General features: G+C 41.0%; 1 protein-coding gene across 1 annotated transcript in view; it reads left to right on the top strand.

The window, feature by feature from the left end:
- Positions 1–13,364, top strand: part of PLXDC2 (plexin domain containing 2) — a 520,641-nt gene that overhangs the window by 279,918 nt on the left and 227,359 nt on the right. The window contains exon 4 of the mRNA XM_075552462.1: positions 6,094–6,163. Within this exon, the coding sequence (XP_075408577.1) occupies positions 6,094–6,163 (70 nt within the window). The remainder of the gene's footprint in view (positions 1–6,093; positions 6,164–13,364) is intronic.

Raw genomic sequence — 13,364 nt, forward strand, 5'->3', positions numbered from 1 at the left:
CACAAGGCAACTGATTTGCTTTGATTTGCGAGCTTCTCAAACTTTATTTAATCAATGTAGTTTCTCCCTATGAAGGAAAGTGATTTTTCTGGTCTTCAACTTTACTTTCTTCTCTGTTCAAATGGCTACTCCACTCACCTACTGTTTAAAGATAGATTTCACTTATTCAGTTTATTTGTTTGATGTCAATCACTTTCCAGTTTCACTTCTGAATTTTCATTCACTGCGTTCCCCAGATCTTAATCAGTTTATTATGTTTTCCCTTGACAACTTTCCTAAACGCTCTGCCTCCCTGAACCCGGCCACTTTTACATGACACAAGTCTTAAGGCATATGATTCAATATAGCATCTCATTCAAGACAGAGCAATCACACCATAGTTTCAATCGTGTATCTGTTTGTGTTTACAGCGCCTTTCTATGCTGTGCCCAGGGTTGTGTTGGTCTTTTTGGTTGTATGAAAATTTTTGGTCATGTTTACTTATTTTTTCCTTCTTATAGGTCTAGGTAATAGAGCTAATTAATAGCACAGCAAGTTGTATCCCACCTAACCAAAATAGTTCTTTTTGCTGTCTTTAGCATCTCAGTGGGTGGCACTGTGGTCCACAAGTCACCCAGCCTAGATACTCATGATTTGTCTTAGGGCAGACTTTCCTAAAGGGGCAATTACACCTCTGGGGTTGGGGTGCTCAAATGATGCAGTGGGGCTGCAGAAACCTCTACCTACACTCTACCCAGGACCATGGACTCTAGTCCCAGAGTTTTTCATTGGCAGGGGAGCGCTGAGTAATTTTTTTAGGTGATAGGCCAAATAAGTTTGGGATGTTTAGTTCTAGAGCCGGGCCTAGCAAACTTGTGAGACAGAAGAGCCAAGCATGTCCTTCACAGCAATTTTAAAATTATTTGAGATCCATAAATATATTTTTACAATCAAATGAAATCACCAGTATCTGAGTTAACATCCTTGAAACACTGTATACCTGAAGTGAAAGTAGTTCGGTTTTCATTTCAGAGCCACGTGTCCATAAGGAAAGAACCACATCTGACTGCTGAGCCCGTTTGCAGACTCATTCTAGACTAACATCGCTTACTTTTGACTTACATGTCCAATGAAGCAGGTTTCCCTTCTGTACCTAGTTTAGACCCCTTTCCGCGACCTTATGACATAAGGCTGTATCTGACTCACTCCTGGAAGTGTTCATTTTTAAAGGAGCCAGTGGTGTCAGTCCCCCTCCTCGGAGTTAGGAGTCCCTCCTTCGTGCTTTCTCTGCCGCATCCCAGGGCATCGTTCTCGATTCTTCCTTGCCCAGACTCTGTGTGTCTTAAAACAAGGAACTTGAACTTGTCCTTCTTTCCAGAGCCTCTGGCTTACTGCCCGTCCCTGTGAAGTGCTGAATAAAGGATGCTGGCTCATTGCATGAAGGAAAGGAAAAATTAAAAAATTCCTTTCGCTGAGCATGATGCCCATTCGTTTAGTAGGCTGGTGAAATGAAATGGATTGGCGTAGTGCTTGCAACTGTGGCCTGAAACATAGCACAGGTCTTGGCCCGGGAGTGCTTCCTTCTGCGGCGTAGAGCTTCTCTATGAGCAGGGTAAACTCAGCAGACCCAACAACGGCAACATTAATATCCATGTTTAAAATAAATCCATATTCCAGACGCGAGCACGCCTGAAGTTATGAACTTTATCAATTTACTCATGAGCTTGAAAATAACTTAAAACAGTGCAGGAGAATATGGAACGTGCACTTCTAAAATTATTTCTATCGTTTTCTTGAAGATCAATGATTTTGCTTTCAATTGGGGGCTATTAGTGGCCACTCATGTGCAGCCCTGGTGGCACAGTGGTTAACTGTTGGGCTGTTAGCTGCTAGGTCAGCAGATTGAAGCCACCAGCTGCTTCCAGTGTGAAAGAAGAGGCTTTCTACTCCTGTCAAGATTCCCATCCCAGAAAACCCCAGGGGAGGATCTAGCCCATCGTCTATGGTCGCGAAGAGTCAGAATTGACTCCAGAGGAGTGGGTGCGAGGGGCCACTCATTTTCGTTAGTCCCCTGAGAATAGGCTCTCCTAAACCATTCGTCAGCACAAAATTAAACCGATAGTGCTTCCTTTCTAAAGATGTAGCTTTCATTAAAAATGAAAGAAAACGTAATTGAAAATCACTGTAAATGTTGAACGATTAATTTCATGCCAAATAAGTCATTATAAATCCCCAATGGGTGTAGAAATGCAATGCTTTGCAGAATTAAAGTGGACTAAATTCAATGCTTCTCAGTTTACGATTGGGCGAGATGCAATGTAAAAATTGTCAAGTTTTTATTTAAGAGTTTTTTATCGTAGGTAAGTAGACTGTACATGCAATTAAATGCTACGTTAGCTAATTTCATTCTTGTACTATCTTTTTATTTAATTTAGCTCACTATTTTGTTTTAATTCACTTTATAGTGTTTCTTGCTTAATAATATGCATTTAAAAAGGTACAAAAGCTAGGGTTTAAAACTTTGCTTCTCATATCATATTTCTGCCATTCTTAAAAATTGTGTGTCTATGTATGTGACTGTATAGGTGTATGCATGTATGTGTCTAATGTGTGTAGATCGATGTATATGCACTATATATCAGGAGTCCTCACAGTGCAGGGGGTAAGCACTAAGCTACTTATTCAAAGACTGGCAGTTCAAACCCAAAAGGGGCATCTGGAGGAGTAAAACCCTGTGGTCTGTTCCCCTATAGATTTTCAGCTTAGGAGGCCTTATGTGGCAGTTGAACTCTGTCCTGTAGTATCATGATGAGTCAAATCCACTTGATGGCCCACTCTCACTCCAGCGCACTGCCACTGAGTCCACTGCGACACCATGGCGACTCTGTAGGACAGAGTAGAATAATTGCTTCAGTGGGTTTCCAGCCTGTAAATGTATATGCGAGTAGAACTCATAACTCTCTCCCTTGGTGCGACTGCTGGTCATGGGTGGTTCCAACGCCCACCTTTGACGTTGCACCGTAACTTACATTCAAGCTTAAGTCAGAAAGTATGGTTATGAAATCAGAGAAAACCTTATTAAATCAAATCATTCAAACGTGAAACTATCCTTTTTGGGTACACGGACTATGGAGATCTATCCATTTCTGAAAGTTGTGTTTCCATCTCTTTAATGTTTTATTTTTCCCCCTGAAGAATTCTGCACTCTGATTTACACCAGGTAATGGTGTAATGGAATGACAATGCTATCTTAGCATTTTCAAAGGATTCAGGTCATGTTCCTTTTAAATTCTCTTTGGGTCTCGGGAACAAAAGACAACTGAAATTCCAAAATGAGGGTTGTAGAGTGGATGGGGGGAGATTTTGTAATGAAATCCTTGTATGACAGTTATTGACACACTCAAAAATGCACCATCCCTGTGGTAGTTACATAATCTGTTGTCAGTTTGAGATGTCAGAGTGAAGGAGTAGAGTTTATCCTGTCAATCAGGTCTCAGCTTGATGACTTCAATTGGAGGTACCAGGAGATAACTAGCTCACTGGAGGTGGGACCCATGCACACTCCCTGCCAGACATTGCTGTTGAGAAGACTCATGAAGCTACGCTAGAGCCCTGGAGCTGAAGAAGCCACATGGAGACCCCTGAGATACTCCCACTGCCACTAGATCCACAAGACACTCCACCCATTGGCCTGAGATCTTCCTGTCATCAGCATGATTGCGTGTCTTGCATGAATCTGAAAAGACATTTATAGATTGGTATCAGACATATGGGCTAATATCGGACTTATGGACTTGATCTGGACTGGGCTGGGATGTTTACTCAATATCCAACTGTTCTTTTACAGAAAACTATCTCTCATACACATATGAATGTCTCTGAATTTGTTTCTCTCCTGAGCCCAGACTAACACAGATGCATTATTGTGATGACCAAAAAACAAAACAACAAAAAATCCTTGGGACAATTTACCTCACCTTTTAACACCACAGCAGTTTTCAATTTTTAATAGACTTATTTTTAAAAGAATTGCCTTTATGATGTCTCATGATCGTCTGTGTCTTTCAAGAAAACCTAGCAAGATAACTTCTTTGGAATGCCATGTAATAATCCCCTTAACTTTCTGAGTTGATGTGGTAGTCACCTAATCGGGTGTCAATTTGAGGATTAAGAATGTAGGGGTGGAGTCTAGGCTGTCAATCTGGAGATACCCAATGCGACTTCTGTGTGGCATGACCTTCTCCTGAGAATTCTGGGAAATATGGTACTTTCCTCCTTGGAGGCAGGAGAGACTCTGCTCAATCCCTTGGAGATGCTCTACTGACAAGGCTCACTTCCTGCGAGACATCCCTGAGGAGATGCCACATGGACTTATGCCGATGCAGCCCTAGGAATGGAACGGCCATGTGGAGGCCCTTGCCAGTGCTGAGATGCTTCAACCACCACTGACTTTGTACACACTGGCCTGTGTTCTTTCTGCATTTGGCATCATTGCCTGTGTTTTGTGAGTCTGAAGAGGACTTTATGGATTGGTATCGGACATATGGGCTAATATCGGACTTATGACCTTGGACTGGACTGGTTTGGGATGTTTTCTCAGTGTTCAATTGCTCTTGTATATGACTCTCTTTATTATACACATATGTGTATCCATGGATTTGTGTCTCTAATCTACCCAGACAACACAGCTGACTCCTCTGCCTTGAAGTTCAGTGACCCAGCAGACCCCGTCAGAAGTCACTCTTTGTGTTGTGCAATTTTTCTAAGGCACCCAGTGGAGAGTAAAGGCAGAGTTTGCAGAGAATACTCACCTTCAGTTATGTACTGACCTCAGACACTTGTTTAAACCCAGGCACATAGGAACTGGAACATGAGTAGCAATACTATTTGACTGATCCCAGTACATAAAATACATTTTCAAGGGGGCTTCGAATAGTTCACAGAAAGGTGAACAGAAAAGATAATAGACAATGTCCACAAGTTTTATTTCTTGTTAACCTGGAGGGTGTGTATGTGTGTGTGTGTGTGTGGGTGTGGGTATGGGTGTGCGTGTGTGAGATATGTATTAGAGAAAGAGAGGGGGGTGAGCAGAGAAGGAATTTATAACTTCCCCCCTTAAAAATCCCTCCAATTTCCCACAAACCAATGAATTTTTTTTCTCTAGTAACTGTCACACCTAATCCTGGACCTCTGTGTTTTTAAAATGGACAAGATTAACTGAATCTGGGAGAAGATACCACCTACCAAATGAAAGATCTACAGGTCTAGATCTTTAGAACCAAAACCGCGCAGGCATGAAACTGCCTTTCATTATGGGATATACAAAAGACAAATGGAACCTATAAACTGCCATCGGATAAAGGCAGAACTCAAAAAATTAGTCACTGAGTTTTGATCTGCTCTATTGTTTTGGAGAATACAAGCCAAACTAAAGTGAACTTCCCAAATCAATTGTTGATTATGAAAATCCATCTGATTTTGTAGGGGACAACTAAAATGTAGTGTCATCGTTAAAGAGAAATGAATGATTAATAGTGGAAACTTCTGGATGTACCTGTTTCTAGGAGCAAACTCAACCAAAGCAAATGCCATGCTTTTTCACATAGAGGGTTATGAACAAGTTCAGTTTGTCTTTAAGTAGAATCTCTATGGGAATTGGAATAGTTAGGTATGTTTACATCTCATGTCAGTCAAATGTTTCTTTTAGTATGTAGCATGTATTATACCTTTCTATGCAGGAAAAAGTTCATCACTTCCAGCTACCATAAATTACCTTTACTATAACAATAATATATTAATCGTAATATTTTGGTTTGCATTGCAAAGTAGCACCCATTTGTAATTGTATATGCCTTTTATATACCTTTTTAGGTAGGTTCCTAACAATTAATTGAATGTAAGCTGGATGCTTCTAACCTGATGACTTCTTGTGCTAATGAATTTAATGATCAGGAAAGAGAACAAGTATTACTGTCAAAGTTTCTGATTGACAAAGTACAATAATACTTGGGTACAGTCCACACATTGTTTTTGTTTTTAATGAAAATTTCTTCATATTTCTTATTTAGTCTTGTGCACATTATTGATTTTCTTTTCTTGGGTTGTGTCTTGCAGAGAGTGAATCTGTCCTTCGATTTTCCGTTCTATGGCCACTCCCTACGGGAAATCACTGTAGCAACTGGGGGTAAGTGGTTTTCGACCCTTCACCTTCAGTAATGCACAACTTCACTACAGTCCTTCACTACACTGATTCGTGTTTGAATTTCAAAATAATTTTGTCACCACCCTGTTGGAGACTAGATTAGAGATTACTAATATCCTACTAAAGTTGTGATTCTTGGACACATAACCCCGCCCCAATATGAAAAGTAATTCATTTCACCCATGCTTCTGGCAGAGAAAAGCAAAATTCCAAATCACAGCCTTGTAGACCTAAGTTGGAAAAGACTTAATGAGAGAAATCATGAAAAGGGAAGAATAAGTTTAAAAAAAAGATGTAAATAAATCAAAGATGTATGGAAGAGACTACATGAGTATGCCGGAGGTAGGCACCACAGCCTTGAGTTGCTGTCCAGCATCATATATTTAGTTATATGGATGGCATGCAGTGGCTCTCATGGCACATTGGGTTAAGTATAGGGTTGCTAACCAAAAGGTCAGCAGTTCAAAACCACAGGCTATTCTGGGGGAGGGAGAAGGCTGCCTGCTCCCATCCAGATTTACAGACTTTGGTCACACGATGGAAAAGATTTACTCTGTTCCTCTGAGTTTGGGGATCCTAGACAGCAGTGGATTATTTGATGTGGGTGGCATGAAAGCCATATTGATCACTCTCCTCTGTTTTAATGAAACATATGTACAGGTAAGAAAATTGGCTATCACAAATAATATACCCACAATATATTTTATATATGTATTTTATTTATTATATATTTATGTGCAATGATATATATCATCTATATATATACCCAATCCAAACAGAGGTAAATATAGCTATCTGTTCCATTATGAACAGATAGTGGTGTGGGCTGTAAGCCAAGGTGAAAAGTAATTATCAGGTGAAGCAGAATATCAGGAGTACCAGCAAATCTACATGATACAATGCAGGTTTTCAGGCTTGAAAAGGTCCACGAGTCTATGAGATTCCTTGAAGATATTATGACACCATTATCGTTACTGTATTTCTTGAAGAGTTGTTACAGTTTCTGTGGACGGGTCAGGAAGGAGGAGTTGGGTCAACGGAAGAAATACACTGAGTGAATATCCTGAGGGTGAGATGAGTGTGTTTGAGGTGGGACGTCACTGACTTAGAATGATGTTGAGGATGTGTTTACTTACACATACTTAAATAAATGGAACTGACTTGATGGCCACGAGTTTATTTTGAGTTGGTAGAATGTTGGATACATAACATGTGATTAATTAATGTGCATTTCATGGCCGAATGAAAAGGAAATCTAGAAATAGCCTCTTTCACATCATGAATCACACTTCTCACATCCTAAAAGAATGATGTGTTTAACTTGCGATATAGGTGCTAGCTGAGTTTCCTGATATTAAGATTTCTAATGTTACATTGTACTTTTCAATGATGTATTTAATTTCAGTCACATTTGTTCAAAATCTTGATAGAAAATGTTTTAAACAAAGAACCGCTTTGAGTTTTCAGTTTCTGAAATTGTTTCCTCTTTAAAATCCCTATCAGTGATTTGCCTCATGTGAGATAAGATTTCTCTTAGTTAAGTGTGGGGACAAGCCCAAAGAGATGGCTTTCTCATCTTTACTGTTTCAAAGTACTGTTTTCCTTTTTAAAGAGCCTCAAAATAAAGTAGAGGGAAAAGCTGTCTTGAATCATTGCTGTCTTCTTTGAAGAAAGCACTGATGTAAAAGTCTTTTCTTTCTTAGCTGAAAATAGGTTAATACAGAGCTTGCGCATGTGGAACTTACACATTGACCTGGGCTTCTTCGAAATGAAACCAGAATCGGCGGGAAATGGTTCCAACTGAATACATTTCTTGTTTGTTCTGTCATTGTCCACTCTTTCAGTCCACATCAGCTGAGTCCCTACCGTGCGAAAGACACTGGTTTCTCAGTACTCTGCAGTCGACCTTCCTTTTGAGTTGCGTTTTCTTCTCTTGCCCCTTCCTCTGCCTAGCGTATCAATGTGAGTGTAGATTCTCCTTGCCTGCAAACACCCAGCTCCTTTTATAGTGTCATTCACAGAGTAGGTGCTTCGATGAGAAAGCCATCATTCTGGTTGGGCTGATAGAGGTGAGGCTTGTGAAGGCGCCAATACCCTCTGGCATTGGTAAAGGAGGGTTGAATTCCAATGGTCAACGAGGAAGTGGAGAGCAAGAGGGTATGGCAGGGAAGGAGACAGCTGGCCTAACTCGAGTGCTGAAGCTGAATCAAGAATGTTTCACAGGCCTGTCATGCAGATTCATTTGTGTGGAATAGAGGGAGTCCAGTGAGGAGGCCACGGGGAGAAAGAAATGAAGCACTTTGAATGCCGTGTGTTTGGATGATGTCCAGAAAGCAGTATTTTTTTTGTTTTGTGTGTAGTCGGTGGCTGGCAGAGGAAGGCACTGGCAGGGGAATAGGAAGACAGAGGGATCAACAGTGGGATTAGCAATACCCTAGTCACAGAGAAGAGTTCCTAAAATGATGTGGGGCCCTGGAAAAGGAGAGAGAGAGACTGAGGGAGCACGAAAGACCGCAGTGCTGTAAGTACAGTAGTTGGAAAGGTTGTCAGCCCATAGGATCCATGAAATGCAGTACGTCAAGCTAAGGACCACTTGGAGACGGTGTCTGAGCTATAAAGTTTCGGCACATCTCTTCTTTGGTCCACTAGGTGTTAAGAATAGACTTTTCTTTTACTTATTCACTACCCTCTGACCTTAAAGAATTATTAATCATGAAAACTTTGAGGGGGGGCAGGGAGTGGAAACCACTCACTCTCTCTGAGTGGGTTTTGGATTTGGGGGGACAACAGAAAGCCCCCGAGTTCGCCTACAGAGTAGCTGGTGCTGTTAGATGCCATGAGTGAGTTCTGATGCTTAGCGACTGGATGTGAAGCAAGAGGGATGCTGCCCAGTCCTACGCCGTCCTCACAACTGTGGTTAAGATGTTGTGTCCCCATTCCGTCAGTCCATCTCACTGAGGGCTTTCCTCTTGGTCATTGCCCTGTGCTTTACCAAGCACGGTGTCCTCCTCCAGGGCCTCCCAGACACCCCTAGTCAAGTTTAAAGCCAAATGCAGGCCATTCCAATTGATGAAGGACTAGGCTTGCTCCTAAGAAACACAGATGTGTCTGCAGTGGGTGGCAGCAGGGAGGCCACTGGCGTCTGTCTCTCTCATTGTGTCTGCAGACCCCCCTGGAGCCTGTTTCTACATAGGATGTGGAGAAAAAAAGAAAGGGAAGCTTTGTCAGTTTGAGGGAAAGTTTGCGTCAATAAACAAATTGGATGGTGTAAACCCCAAGCACCTCCCACCCCCATTACAACGTCACTAGAAGTTCTGCTTTTTCTCACGTTTCCTTCAAATGTCTGCCTCTCTCTCCCAGTCACGTGACCACACACGTTGATCTAAAACCATGTGCTGTAGTACACTGCATTGCAACTAGAATCGACAGGATCGTGAAAAGCTGGTAACTTAAATCTGGAGAGAGAGATTCTGCTCCCCCTCTGCATTCCATTTCTATTCCCTTATAAGTAAACTTTGCCAAGAAAAAAAATAACACTAAACCTAAGTTTCTAGGTGAAATGTAGCTAAGAACTAAGCCTGCAGTCATTTATTTTTTTAAATAGAAAAATGATTCTTTCCTTATTAAGCATTTTAATATTCAAAAGCTTCAATCATCCATACAAATAATGCACAAAATGAATTGAAAATACCATCTTATTTTCTGGTTCACTGGTGGTAGAATCTGAAAGCATCCATTTATCTTGCTATTTAAAAAATACTTCAGAATATAAATATTTCAGGCATTGGATGAGTCTTCTGTGTGTTTCATAAGGATATTTCCATTAAAGGCATCAGCAAGATGTGTTATTTGCATATCACCCTGCCTTTTATTTTCACTCTAACTGAATATTTTAAGTTGTTCTTGTTTATAATTAGACTGCTAATGTTATCTTTTAAATGCTTCAAAATGTAGATTTTTTTAACCCCTGTGATCAGCAATCGTAATGGTTTTGCATGCGTTTATTTTTGCTGCAGAGCACTATGGAGAGAGAACAGGGATAGGAAAGGTCAAGGACACTGGATGTAATGGGGACAAAAAGCCGTTGAGCTTTTCCGACAATCCCGACCCCCAGGTTTTCAGTAGGTAGACAGATGTTGATTCATAATTAAAATGAAGTGTGCAGTTTTCAGGAAAGCTATGCTTATAAATCTAATATGGTATGATTTGAAAAGAAAATAATGGTGAATATATGATCTTGAGTTTTGTGAACTAATCTCTTTTCTCTCTAAGACTTTCTCCTTGGAAAATCCATAAAAGTATTGTCTACTAAAATTTTAGAGCTAGTTTACTTTGCTCAACATATGGATACTAGTGCAATATTTAAAAGTTCATTAAGGAACTATTTTTTATGTCAGGAAAAATACTACAAGGAATTTGAAAATTTCAGGCAGCCAAAAGTAACATATAAATCTCCTTTCTAATTTGCTTCTCTGACTCTTAAGCATTCAGTCCCCCTCCAAAGACACAGCTGTGACTCTGAGCTCTGACATGCACTCCAATCTTAAATCCAAATGCTATACCGCTGTCTTGTATCTAGTTGATAATGCAGGGTTTCTTTAAACCCCGCAGTAGTAAAACTTCTATAAAGTGAAAGGTAACATATGTTATCTTGGTTGACTTTTTAGCAAGTCCACTATCAAACTTTCCAGATTTATTTTTATTCTCATTTTCAAATGGGAATATTTTTAATTGCCCTTCCAAACAATAGTTCATGCTTTTTTAGGGGGACTTGATTAATAACAGTAATAAAGAGGAGTTGTTTTTAGTTCATGGATGAAACTTAAATCATTACATCCTAATGAGTGACTTGTCACGTTAACTCCATAATTTTACACGTGTATAGCCATTGCCATTGTTGCCTAAGGAACCTGTTGGACAGAGATCTGTCTCATAGACTTTCCACGGCTGTCAGCTTTAAGGAGGAAGCCTGGTTAGTAAGTGATGCCTGGGGCTGCTAGCCACATGACCAGCAGTTGGAAACCACCAACCTTCCCGAGGGAGAATGACAGTCCTGGAAACTCATGGGGTCACTCTGAGTTGGCATTGACTCGACGGCAGTGAGTGTGGAATCTTGACGTAAGCAGACTGCCATGTCTATCTCATATAGAGTAACTGCTGAGACTCTGGTTAGCTGGTAAGGGCTTGTCTACTGCCCAACCAGGGATCACGTCCAAGTTTATAACCTCATATAACAAAACTGGATGCACCCATTAACTCTCTGAATCTAGGGACGTCGTGAATGGCTTCATTTGAATCCATTCTCTTGCTATTTTATGGAAACCAAAACCAAGACCCAATGCACTGCCATTGAGTTGATGATGACTCGTAACAGCCCCACGGGACAGGGTAGAGTCTCCCCTGTGAATGTCCTGGGACTGTGATCATTGTTGACAGGAATAAGAAGCCGCATCTTTCCCCCTTGGAATGACTGGTGGTTTTGAACTGCTAACTTTGCAAATTGCAGCCGAATATTTAACCACTAAGACACCAGGGCTTCTCTGCTATAAATAGAGATTATGGGTTATCTGGAGAATTGATTTAAGGGAAGTTAGTGAAAGGATAGGTTCCAACTTGGCTCAGTAATATAAAGTAACCAACTCATCTCGCAAGGATCCATGGTAAGAAAGATAAATTGTGTGATCTCATCATAATTTCATCTAGATGATTCTTTGAGCTGTACCTCTGTACCTCAGAGCTCACCTGTGCAGTCCCCTTGATAATATATTTTTCCCTCCAGTTTTCCAGCGTTCGCAGGGGATTCAGCAACCTCACCATTATCTGGAACAGTCCTGTGCCTGAGGTTTTCATTGCATAGCCACCACCACGTTTTGGTTCTCTATTAATCCATACACCCTATTTCATTGGTGCTGGCTCCCTGGGGTCAGAGACGGAGAGGGGAATTATCAGCGGGAAACTCAGAGACTGTCCACTCAGAACTAGGCATGACTCAATGGGAACCAGCGAGAACATTGCCAGAGTGCACTCTGGGTAAAATAAAGGAGGACAATTGGTAGGACATCAAATTGAGAGGGTGATTGACACAGGGTTGCTGAGTCAGAACGGGGAACTGGCCAGCTGCAGTGAGGGTCCAGGCAAAAAGGCTGCGGTCACAGATGCCCCTGGGGACATTTCCAGAGACAGAGTTCACTGTCCCAACAGGTGGTGGGGAGCCAATTGACATCAGTGTTGGGACACTTCCTAAGGAATACTTGTCTCTGGAGCACACCAGTCATCCACTTGATGGGGGATAGAAACTCTGTCTGAAGCCCTGACAGCAAATATTTTGGTCGCATTCTCTCCTAGTACACATTAAGGGGAAAAAATAAGATTACACATAGAGTTTCTCAATAATAGGCACATACGTTACTCTATTTAATGAAGAAGGAAACCTATTGTATAGAAACACTTTAGCATTACCCAATCTGAGAAAATAGGGGAACGAGCTGTTAAGCAGAGTTAATACGATGGGTATTAGACCCTGCCCATTTCAAAAATGAGTGCAAATGTGTTCCTTCCTTCAAACCCTGATGATGGCAGAAATTGAAATTCATTTTCGTAGAGAAATAGTGTGGAACTCAAGCTATGATAATAGACTCTTGAATTAAAGCGTCGAATTTCATATGCCAAATCAGTGATAGCTGTAGGCATCTCTCAGTTTAATTCTGTTTGCCTCAGTCGCTCTAGCTGTAAAATGGCAAAATATAAGGCCCTTGTTCCTCACGATTTTTGTGAGTATTCAACCAGTTAATCTAAATGGATGGTGCTTATTTTAGAAGAAAGGGCATATTCTGTTATCTCTGTATTTTATGAATGTGTTCTCTTTCGTTCCTTTCAAAATTCTTTCTCCAAAGCGCTTATCCTTGCATTGCTAAAGTAATGTCTCAATGGTCAATCATCAGTTGATGATGTCACTATCAGCTTTGACTCCACTGATCGACAAGGGAACGCGGTGATTGTTCTGGAACTTGAATTCATTCTTAACTGCTCATTTTAAAAGCTACACCACCTACTCGTGACTGGGAACCAGAAGCAGGTAGTAGATGGAGCGTATCCTCTTTTTCGGGACACATGCATGTCCAATTACAGCTCAGAGTCTGCTCTGAAGACTTGCCTGTGGTGCCAGTCTATGACTCTCGATACT

Source organism: Tenrec ecaudatus, chromosome 6 (assembly GCF_050624435.1).
Source record: "Tenrec ecaudatus isolate mTenEca1 chromosome 6, mTenEca1.hap1, whole genome shotgun sequence".
Taxonomy (NCBI): Eukaryota; Metazoa; Chordata; class Mammalia; order Afrosoricida; family Tenrecidae; genus Tenrec; species Tenrec ecaudatus.